This window comes from Bos grunniens, chromosome 6 (assembly GCF_055505025.1).
Source record: "Bos grunniens cultivar Pamir isolate PY7600 chromosome 6, Bosgru_T2T1.0, whole genome shotgun sequence".
NCBI classification, from domain to species: Eukaryota; Metazoa; Chordata; class Mammalia; order Artiodactyla; family Bovidae; genus Bos; species Bos grunniens.
The window spans coordinates 629,737-640,362 of record NC_141170.1 but is presented as its reverse complement, the minus strand read 5'-3'; the positions used below and the strand labels follow the sequence as shown (position 1 = coordinate 640,362).

Genomic DNA, 10,626 nt, shown 5'->3' with positions numbered 1-10,626 from the left:
CTCAGCAAGCAGACCCGCACGGACATGTGGAATCCCCCCGCTGCAGATCTTTCCGCTTCTTTCCCCAGAGTGCCACTCTTCTGTTCAATCTTCTTAGTAACACCTCGTCACCTCTCAGGGTGTGGTTCTGTGAGGACCCCCACGCCCATGTAGAATTTTGTTATTAATAAATAAAACATGCCTGTTTTTCTCCTGCGGACATGTCCTACATCCATGTAGCTGAAGGATGAGGAGATAAAGGAGAAGCCTGACCTCCAGTTGCCAAACAAAAATCCAAAGCCAGAAAAAACAAAATCATCCAAAAAGAAAGCAGCAAGTGTCAGTGTCTGTGAAGGTGTGGGCAAGACGGAGCCCTCCCACTTTGCAAGCGGGAAGGCCGCTGCTATGGAAGCCAGACTGGCGGCCGCTCAGCAAGTTACGCCGGACCCAGCAATCGCTCCTGGGGGAAACCCCAAAGAGCCTCCCAGAGAACCTGACTCAATGTGGTCCCTTCTGCTTTGCCGTGGGAGGTGAGTCCTGGAGGGTGGCCAGGGGCCGGGCCTGGGCGCTACCCGACCACCCAGTCCCTCTCGGAAAGACGGGTCCTGGTGCACAGCTGGCGGGACCACAGTCAGCGTGTCAGGACGTTTGGCTGTTGCTGCTGAGATCGTCCACAGCCGTACCTCATCAGTTCTGGAGAATGAATGGAAGCCACGTGCCCACAGGCTCTGTACCTATGACAAAGAACCCTGGTCGGGGGAGAGGCCTCAAGCCGTGGGCCCACCATGCTCAGTCCCCACGCAGATGCCTGGCCAGGCTGCGGCTCCCCAGGGCTCCAAGCACCTTCCGTCCCAGGCCTGGAGGCTGGGCTGAGTGGACAGCCCAGTGGCGGCCCCCACCGTGCATCTCCACATCCTTTGTCCTGGGACTGCCTTGGGCCCCGCCCCCGGGTACGCTGAGCACAGGCCACCCAAGCCGCGGCGCCCCGGTGTTCTGTCCCCACGAACCCAGGGCAGCCGGCGCCCCAACCTGTCTCCAGCCTGGCCTCGCCCACCCCCCCACCACATTTGCTCCCTGGAGGTCTGCATTAGCCTGGCACCTGCTGCCACAGTGTTGAGGTCCAAACCCAAGTTCTGCCACCAACTGGCTGGGATGCCTCCACCAGAAAGGGTCTCTGTTGGAATCCCTGGGTGCGGCTCCCCTCTGCTGGCTTCTCTTCCATCAGAGTGGCACCTGGCGCTGGCCGTGAGCCTGGGGGATCTGCAGTTCAGGCCTGGCTGGCTCGAGGGTGAGGACACATGTGGGCTGGAGCAGCCCTCAATCCCAGCACAACCATCACGGGACACTGTCTTCCAACACAACTGTTTATTCACAACTCATACACATGCTGGTCAGGCCAGCTCCTTCCCAGGGTTGGGGGGTGCACAGATGACCGGTCTTTGTGCTGTGAACCTGTCCCGGGACACAGGCTTCCAGGAAGCCCAGGAAGTTCAGGAAGAAGCCCTCCAGCTCTCGAACCCGCGCCTCCTGCCGCCCCAGGTGCTCGGCGTTTTCTTGTGGCGCCTCCCTCTCCCCCTCCAGGTGGGACAACCTGTCCCCGAGAAGCCCCAGCTCAGCCAATGAGTCCTCTGTGCGTGGGGCCTGGGGCTCTCCTGGGACATGGCCACGGGTGCCCTGCTCAACGTCAGCCATTCCACTTGGCAGCTCTTTCAGCCTCTCCTGTCCGAAGGCAGGGCATCCCTCTCGCCCTCTGGAGAGAACTCTCCAGAAGACCAAGACACCTAAGCACTGGAAGAGCCAGCTAAACCTGGTCCCAGGCCAGCGGTCTCCAGGCCCACGGCCCATCAGTACCTCAGCACTGAGACCCACCAGGGGGACCACACCCTGCACGGCTCCAAGCACCGGCCACGAGACGCTGGCGCTTCCGAGCCTGTCTCCCAGGAACGCAGCCACCACCAAAGCCTGCAGAGACAGCCGCCTACCCGGCCCCCGCGGTGGAAGGCCGAGGCCCGCCGGGGCCAGGGGTCTCGGGTTGGTCCCGACTGGGTGAGGACGCCGTGCTTCTCTGGATGCAGGTGGCTCTCCCGCCCCCATTTCCCGGTCTCCCGCCAGCCTCACCGAGTGATTGAACTGCTGCTGGGGGTGAGGGGCTACTGGAGCCGGCCCTTCCCTTTCTGGGGGTCGGGGCGCCACCGGGGCATCAGGGAGCTAGCTGGGGCCAAGGTTGCCTGGCGGCTTTGGGAGGGTTCCGAGGCCGGCCTCCTCACCCTCTGCAGGCTCTGGGCGCTGCTACTGGGAGGAGTACGCAGAGGTGGGGCGCACACTGACAGGAATGAAATTTTTCTCTTCCACCAGGTAGCAGCCCCTTCCAGCCAGCTCCCCTGGGCTGAACAAAGGCATCGAGGCCACAGGCAGACAAGGACTCAGGTGTCATCATGGGAAAGCTCTGGGCTGGGTTTCCGGCCGGCATGTGGGAAGGGTCCTGAATGAGGGGGTGCGGGGGATGGCCGCTGCCCTTGAGGGGGAGAACGGTCAGTGCTGGAAGGCCTGGAGGGTCTGCAGGGCTGTGGAGATGGGCACGTACACTTAGGGTCTAGCTGGAGGCCAGGCGCGTTTTGGGGGTGCTATACTGGCGTGTGCGGAGCCGGTGTGCGGTCCCGGAGGCCTGAGGGTCCCCTGCGCTCCGGTTCTCGGCACCCGATCTCCTGCTGTGGGAGGGGAACACCAAAGCGAGGAGACGGGTCAGCTCCAAGGGGCTGGAGTCCAAGGGGACCTTGGTTTTAAGGTCCCTAGGTGGGTGACCACACAAGAGCCTGTGACCCCTGGTCTGTGGCTGCCCTCGGCTCTTCGGGGAGCCCACTGAGAGGTTTGCTGGCCGTGGGTAGGAGTCCCGGGAACTCTCCCTATGAGTCAGCGACAGTCGTTCGTGGAACAGACATCCTAGGTGGGGGCCCTGTGAAGGAGGAAACATAAGGGGCTCTATCTTGAAAGCAGGACGCCATCTTGGGTCGGACTGTGGACTTTGAGCTATATGCCCAGTATCCATGGAAACAGCATACCAAAGAAAAACCAGACCCCTGGATGAAGGAGCCTCGGGACTCGTACCTAGACTGTTCCTCGCCTAAACGAATATGCTAATTATCACTAACAGAACAAAGTCGTAAACCCCATTATGCTTAGCGGGGTATGACCACAGGTCTATTGATCAATGCCCACTGTTTAACTATCTAGGCTTATGACACATGAATCATGGCTTAACTTCGATGGTATCTCTCTTTTACCTTGTCCAGACTAGTTTCAAGGAATTTGGGCAGGTGCGTTTGGGCACATATACTTAGGGTATCTAAGGTTTTCACAAACACTGGTCGGGGTCCTTGGCTAAGAAGAGACTCTGCCTTGGGCCTGCCGGTGTAATAATCTGCCCTCCACCATCTGCACTGTCCTTCTGAGTGAGCTGTTTCCCGGAACGCGTGGCTACAACACCTGGACCTGTTGTACTGCGCTGCTCCAAGGTCGACGAGCGTCCGAGTCGGAGTTGGAGGCCGCCCTCTGCTCAGCGCTGAGCTGGAGGCCAGGCGCGTTTCGGGGGCGCTACGCTGGCGTGTGCGGAGCCGGTGTGGGGCCCCGGAGGCCTGAGGGTCCCCTGCGCTCCGGTTCTCGGCGCCCGATCTCCCGCTGCGGGAGGGTAACACCAAGGCGAGGAGACGGGCCAGCTCCCTCCGCCGAAGTGGGTGCGCGGATTCGCAAGCCCACCTAGCGGAGCGAAAGTGGCCGCGAACATGAACATGGAGTGCACGGTATGGGCCAGAAGCCCGGGGCAGGAAGAATGGGCGCTGGTCGCCAGAAGGGCGGCCGAAGAGGCGGCGAGAAGAAGCAGGAGCGGCAACAGCCCCCACCTCGCCTCTCCGCTCTGCTCTCCCTGAGACACCGCAGCGGCGCCCGGCAGGTGTACGCGCCCCGTGCGTCACCCCGCCTCTCTGTGACGTCACGGGCACCTCCGACCAATCGCCAGGCGGATTTCACCGCTGCGCGCCGCGGGACAATTGCGGGGCGGTCCTCGCCTTCTCCCTCCTATCTGGCCCCGCCCGGGTTCCCGCGGGATCCCTGAGGCCCTGGGGGGGCGGGGCGGTGCTTCTGAGAGCCGGTCGCGGGGAGGGCGCTCCAGGGGTTGCCATGGTGACATTGAACCTGCCTGGATCCTAACGCTCCAAGGGCTCCCTTTGGTCTCTCAGCTTCCGATAGCGTCTGATAGCGGATGGAGGACAGGCGGTCCGCGAAAGCGAGGCGGTGTGCAGGGGGATGGGCTGCAGGAGATGTGGAGAAGGACAGAGGAGGTGAGATACTGGGAAGGAGGCGGGGGCTCCCACCAGAGGGTCGGGGCAGCGGAGGCAACGGGTGGCCCCCTTCTGCTGGTTTCCCTCCCGTCAGAGTGGCACCCGGCACTGGCCGTTAGCCTGGGCGATCTGAAGTTCAGACCCGGCTGGCTGGAGGGCGAGGACACGTGTGGGCTGGAGCAGCCCTCGATCCCGGAGCCACCATCAGGGGACACTGTCTTCCCGCACTACTATTCGGAACTCATACACATGGTGAAGGTCAGGCCAGCTCCGCCCCCGCTTCCAGGCCCCCTTCCCGGGGTTGCAGGGTACTCAGACGACCGGCCTTCGTACTGTGAACCTGTCAGGCTTCCAGGAAGCCCCGGAAGTTGAGGAAGGTGCCCTCCAGCTCTCGAACCCGCGCCTCCTGCCACCCCGGGTGCTAGGTGTGTTCTTGTAGCGCCTCCACCTCCCCCTCCAGGTGGGACAACCTGTCCCGGAGCAGCCCCAGCTCAGCCAACAAGTTCTCTGTGCGTGGGGCCTGGGGCTCTCCGGGACATGGCCACGGGTGCCCTGCTCAGCGTCAGCCACGTCCAGGGACACCTGTCCTTCCCGGGACAGCTGAAACAGATGTTTCCACCTTTGGTTGTTTTCTTCAGACATTCTGAGCAATTCCTTCAGTTCAGACACTTCCCTGGACAGATTTTAATAATGTCCCTCTTTCTGTGAAAAGCTGTCTTCCCAGATTTAAGTTTCCTGTCAAACTCATACAAAGCTTTATCCATGAGTTTCAGTCCAGTTCGGCAGCTCTTCCAGCTCCTCCTGTTCTAAGGCAGGGAATCCTTCTCACCCGCTGGAGAGAACTCTCCAGAAAACCAAGACACCCCAGGTGACACAGCACCAGAAGAGCCGGCTAAACCTGGTCCTAGGCCAGAGGTCTCCAGGCCTGTGGCCCATCAGCGCCTCAGCAGAGACCCACCAGGGGACTACACCCTGCACGGCTCCAAGCTCCGGCCACGAGGTGCTGGCTTTCCCGAGCCTGTCTCCCAGGGACGCAGCCACCACCAACGTCTGCACAGACAGCCGCCTACCCAGCCCCCACGGTGGAAGGCCGAGGCCTGCCTAGGCCAGTGGTCTCGGATTGCTCCCGACTGGGTGAGGACCTGGATCCCGGGCCTAGGGGCCGAAGTTGGCATTTTTCTCCCTGGGAGCCCTAATGCGACGTGGCCCAGAAACTGCTTGTAAATGCTTCCTGTTACTGTTGTCTTCCTTCTGCCAGAGCTGGCTTTGCTCCCCACTTCAGCATTTCGGATTGCCAGGGGGCTAGCCGCTGCCCTTGAGGGGGTGAAGGGTCAGTGTTGGAAGGCCTGGAGGGAGGGTCTGCAGGGCTGTGGAGATGCAGATAGGCCTCTTTGCGGGAGGGAGGTTTCCCTTGGCTGAGTGGGGAGCCCATCTTGGGAACAAAGGGGCTGGAGAATGCAGGTGGGCGAGCGCACGTGGCGTTCCGAGGGCAGGCCAGGGGCAGCCCCGCGCCAAAGGCACTGCCAGGTGCAGAGAGGTTGGAAGAAGGCCGTGCCGGCAGATGGAGTTGGGGGGCCCTTAATGTGAGGGGACTGTTGCTCTCTGCTGACCAGGGAGTGCTCGGCGCAGACCCCAGCTTCACGGTCCATGAGAAGATGAGGGTCTGTGGGCTTCTGTCTGCTCCTGCTGGATGGCCCTTGGCTGAGAGGGGCCTCAACTGCAGGCAGCTTGGTGGGCAGCGGGCAGGGGTCCGCAGGGCGCTCTCAGCTGCATGTGAAGGTGGCCCCTTGTCCTGGGGGGAGACTGAGCCAGAAACCTTGGTTCCCCAAGTTGCGGGGCACCCAAAGGCCTCTTGGTGCTGGTGAGTGGCAGTCTCCTACTCAGCAGGGCATCCAAGGTGGGGACCCTGGATGGAGAACATGCAACTGCGCACATGTTGCGGAATGGCGGACCGTGGGATGGGGCTTTTCCGGCCACGGGAGGACACTCAAGCCCAGTCAGATGAGGTGTAGCGCCGCCAGGCTCAGCGGGGGCCAGGGGCATCCCAGTGTGCATTAGTGACTGACCTTTGCCCGGCCTGGAGTCCAAGGGGACCTTGGTTTTAAGGTCCCTAGGTGGGTGACCACACAAGAGCCTGTGACCCCTGGTCTGTGGCTGCCCTCGGCTCTGCGGGGAGCCCACTGAAAGGTTTGCTGGCCGTGGACAGGAGTCCCGGGAACTCTCCCTATGAGTCAGCGACAGTCGTTCGTGGAACAGGACATACAATGCTGCTCCAAGGTTTACAAGTGTCCAAGTCCGGGTTGGAGGCCGCCCTCTGCTCAGCGCTGAGCTGGAGGCCAGGCGCGTTTCGGGGGCGCTACGCTGGCGTGTGCGGAGCCGGTGTGGGGCCCCGGAGGCCTGAGGGTCCCCTGCGCTCCGGTTCTCGGCGCCCCCGATCTCCCGCTGCGGGAGGGGAACACCAAGGCGAGGAGACGGGCCAGCTCCGTCCGCCGAAGCGGGTGCGCCAGGCGCCGCGTGCGGGTGCGCGGACTCGCAAGCCCACCTAGCGGAGCCAAAGTGGCCGCGAACATGAACGTGGAGTGCACGGTATGGGCCAGAGGCCCGGGTCAGGAAGAATGGGCGCCGGTCGCCAGAAGGGCGGCCGAAGAGGCGGCGAGGAGGAGAAGCAGAAGCGGCAGCAGCCGCGGCAAAACCGCCATCTCGCCTCTCCGCTCTCCTCTCCCTGCGAGACCGCGGCAGCGCCCGGCCTTTATACGCGGCTCCGCCAATCTGGCCCCGCCCCGCTCCCCGCGGAGTCCCTGAGGCCCTGGGGGGCGGGGCGGTGCGTCTGAGAGCCCGTCGGGGGAGGGCGCTCCAGGCGTTGCCATGGTGACGTTAAACCTGCCTGGATCCTAAGGCTCCAAAGGCTCCCTTTGGTGTCTCAGCTTCGGATAGCCTCTGATAGCGGATGGAGGACAGGCGGTCAGCGAAGGAGAGGTGGTGTGTAAGGGGGATGGGCTGCAGGAGATACGGAGAAGGATAGAGGAGGTGAGATGCTGGGAATGGGGCGGGGGCTCCCACCAGAGGGTCCGGGCAGCAGAGGAAACGGGCGGCCCATCTGGTCAGGCGGGTGTGTGCTCCCTAGACGGATCCCAGCACTCCTGTGCAGGTGAGTCTGTGTGCCACTGGCACAGCGAGGCCAAACGATACTGAATCCTCGGAATCTGGAGCAGAGAAAGGTTTATTGCTGCACGATGCGAGGAGACGCGTGGCTCCCACCTTAAAAACCCCAAACTCCCAAAAGGTTTCAGCAAAGCCCTTTCCTGGGAAAAGTGAGGTGAGTCGTTGCAAACTTCCTGGTGTCAGATTCTTTGTTCTTGAGGTCAGGTCATGGTCAGGTAACAGTGTTCCTGTAAATGTCTCTAAATGAATGCCATTCTCTGTTCTGACAAGAAAAGACAAGGTCTCAAGGCTCAACTTTCACCCTCCAAGGTCCACCTTCCTGGCTAAGGCGGGGGTGGGGGGGGCGGGGGGGGTGGTTGGCGCTCCCTGCTAGGGCCAGTCAGCCTGCCCAGGAGTCTTCGTCCAGCACCCAGTCTGGGTCCTCCCACTAGCACCCAGGCCGGGCTGAGGAGGCAGATCTCAGCTGGTGGTGCCCTTGGAGCCAGGTCCCCAGACCCTGTCCAGCTGTCATCTCTGAGGCAGCTAGGCGCCCAGGACCCAACTGGTTTTCAGTCTCCTCAGGCCCTCCAAACAGCAGGGGGTCAGGTCCCTCGCACGGCAGCCAGGCAAACCGCTGCTGCCCTTAGGTCCCAGTGTGGGGACTGGGGAGACCTTCACTGCCTCTCGGCCTGGGCCCGGCCAGCGGGCAGCATTGGCAAGGGCTGTGGAGCCCAGCAGGACAGAGCCCCTAGCCTGTCCCCCCACCCCATCCACTGGCCTGAGGCCGGGTGAGCAGGAGGGCTCCGGGTTGAAGGCTGGGGTCCGCCTCTTACCTCCCTCTCTGCCTGACTACCACCACTCCCCTGACCGCTGGCCTAACAGGCCTTTAATCACCACCCTGGCAGTTTCTCAGTAGCGGCCGCCTGGTGACTGCTGCCTGGTAACGGTAGCTGTACTGGCCGCTGCACCCGTGCCTGTCCCCCCACACACTTGTCCTTTCTCTGTCACGCACTCGTCCTTGGAGACGTCAGCCCCACTTGCTGGCACCGCGACCCTCCTGTCTGTATTTTCCACCGGACAGTCTGTTTTGTCCTTCGGCTTCTGGTGCTTGAACTTCTTGCCTCCTGTTGCAAACACTGCTGCTCTTTCCCCCAGCACCTGTTTCAATAAATACGAATACATAAAATGTCAGCTGTCCTGGTCTCCAGGTGAAATGGGCTCACAGAAAGTAGGCCCATCCCCAGGGGATGAATCTTGACTGGAGGAAAGCAGGCATGGCCCTCTCTTTCCTCTGCTGGAATGGTGGGGGTGGAGAGAACACATGACCCAGTTCTGCCCAATAGAGCTGAGAGGAGCCCTGTTTCGGAGGCAGGTGGTGTTTGGGAAAGTTTCATCTCTTTAAAGGAAGGCGGGTGGTGGAAATCAATCATCACTGTTTTCCTTCGACCTGGTATGGGGAATGTGATGGGAGGAGATGTAGCAGTCAAAGTGAGGCCGTGAGGAAAGAGCTAAGGAGAATCCCAGAGGAGCTGGTTCAAAGACCTGCCCTTGCTGACCAAATAAACTAATCAACCCCATAGCCTCCGGACTCTGGAGTCTTGTTGGCAAGATCATAACCGCCTGCACTGAAGCCATGCTGGGCCAGAAGTTCTGTTATGGGACCCATTTCATTCATTAATTCAGAATAATTAAGTACCTTATTAAATATTTCTTGTGCTGATTCCACTTTCTAATCAGCAAAATCTGACGTGCACAGAGATGATGAGGGGCAGTGGAGAGGATGAAGGCGCAAGGAAGAGGTCCCGGAGTGGACAGCCTGTAGACAGAGCCTGAGGACACGCGGACCTGGGGCGCCACAACTGCCCTGCAGTCCACCCCAGTGGGCTTGTCCACAGCTTGCTAGCGGGTGGGAGAGACGCTGGGGATTGCTAGGCGGCCTGGAGGTGGTGCTGGGGTGATGTACCCTGGGAGAGAGACTGGGGAGGGTCACCAGGTGGCCCTGGAGACCGGCCCAAAGGCCGAAGAGGGGCAGCCTCAGGGCCGACCCTTCAGGGCGCAGGTGAGGTTCTCCTTGGTAATAAGCCCTTTCCAAGTCCGCCCTGTAAACACTCCTGCTGGGATTTCAAACCAATGCAGGCAGCGCTCCTCCCTGCCCTCCCAACACTATGCCCTCCAGGCATATCAGCCTGGTCCTCTATAGACCCCACATAGGGTCTAGCGGGGGTCAGATGACCACATTCTGCCCACCACTGCTGATCTCTGGCTAGGAAGAGGCAAGGGTTCATAGCCTCCATTTTCCATCGCCATTTCACCCCCTCCTGTTCCCCTCCCCCTGGCTCCATTCAAAAAACTAAGATCATGGCATCCAGTCCCATCACTTCGTGGCAAATAGATGGGAAAAAATGGAAACAGTGGCAGATTTTATTTTCTTGGGCTCCAAAATCACTATGGACAGTGACTGCAGCCATGAAATTAAAAGATGCTCGTTCCTTGGAAGAAAAGCTATGACAAACCGAGACAGCATATTAAAAAGCAGGGACATCACTTTGCCGACAAAAGTCCATATAGTCAAAACTATGGTTTTTCCAGTAGTCATGTACGAATGTGAGAGTTGGACCGTAAAGAAGGCTGAGTGCCGAAGAGCTGATCCTTTTGAACTGCGGTGTTGAAGAAGACTGTTGAGAGTCCCTTGGACTGCAAGCAGATCGAGCCAGTCAATCCTAAAGGAAATCAGTCCCGAATATTCATTGGAAGGATTGATGCTGAAGCTCCAATACTTTGGCCAGAAGAGCCAGCTCATTGGAAAAGACCCTGATGCTGGGAAAGATTGAAGGCAGGAGGAGAAGGGGCTGACAGAGGATGAGATGGTTGGATGGCATCACCAATTCAATGGACAGGAGTTTGAGCAAGCTCTGGGAGCTGGTGATGGACAGGGAAGCCTGGCGAGCTGCTGTCCATGGGGTCGCAGTCGGACACGACTGAGCGACTGAACAACAGCAACACCCCACCTGTGGGAACGAATTTGTAGGGACGAATTTCCCATCAACCTACTTTAACCTTCCGGCTGACCAAAAAAAAGTCTTGTCAAACACCCATCTTCTCTCGGCCCCCTTTATCCTCCCAACAGCCCTCAAAGAGGGGATGTTCCAGGCAGTCCGGTGGTTAGGACTCC

The 10,626-nt window shown here is 60.3% G+C and overlaps 1 protein-coding gene and 1 long non-coding RNA gene across 2 annotated transcripts; both read right to left on the bottom strand.

Moving 5' to 3' along the window:
- Positions 1 to 4,973: 4,973 nt before the first annotated feature.
- LOC147370145 (uncharacterized) lies at positions 4,974 to 7,410 on the bottom strand. The gene is made up of 3 exons (XM_086407823.1): positions 7,404 to 7,410; positions 7,198 to 7,348; positions 4,974 to 7,119 (listed from the first exon to the last, which is right to left on the bottom strand). Exons 1-3 carry the CDS (start codon positions 7,408 to 7,410, stop codon positions 6,027 to 6,029), a joined length of 1,251 nt encoding a protein of 416 aa, XP_086263949.1. The 3' UTR covers positions 4,974 to 6,026.
- Positions 7,411 to 7,517: 107 nt separating this feature from the next.
- Positions 7,518 to 8,612, bottom strand: LOC147370144 (uncharacterized). Its single transcript, XR_015165054.1, has 2 exons — positions 8,467 to 8,612; positions 7,518 to 7,737 (listed from the first exon to the last, which is right to left on the bottom strand). It is a non-coding gene; the product is annotated as an uncharacterized LOC147370144 (long non-coding RNA).
- Between the last annotated feature and the right edge of the window lie 2,014 nt (positions 8,613 to 10,626).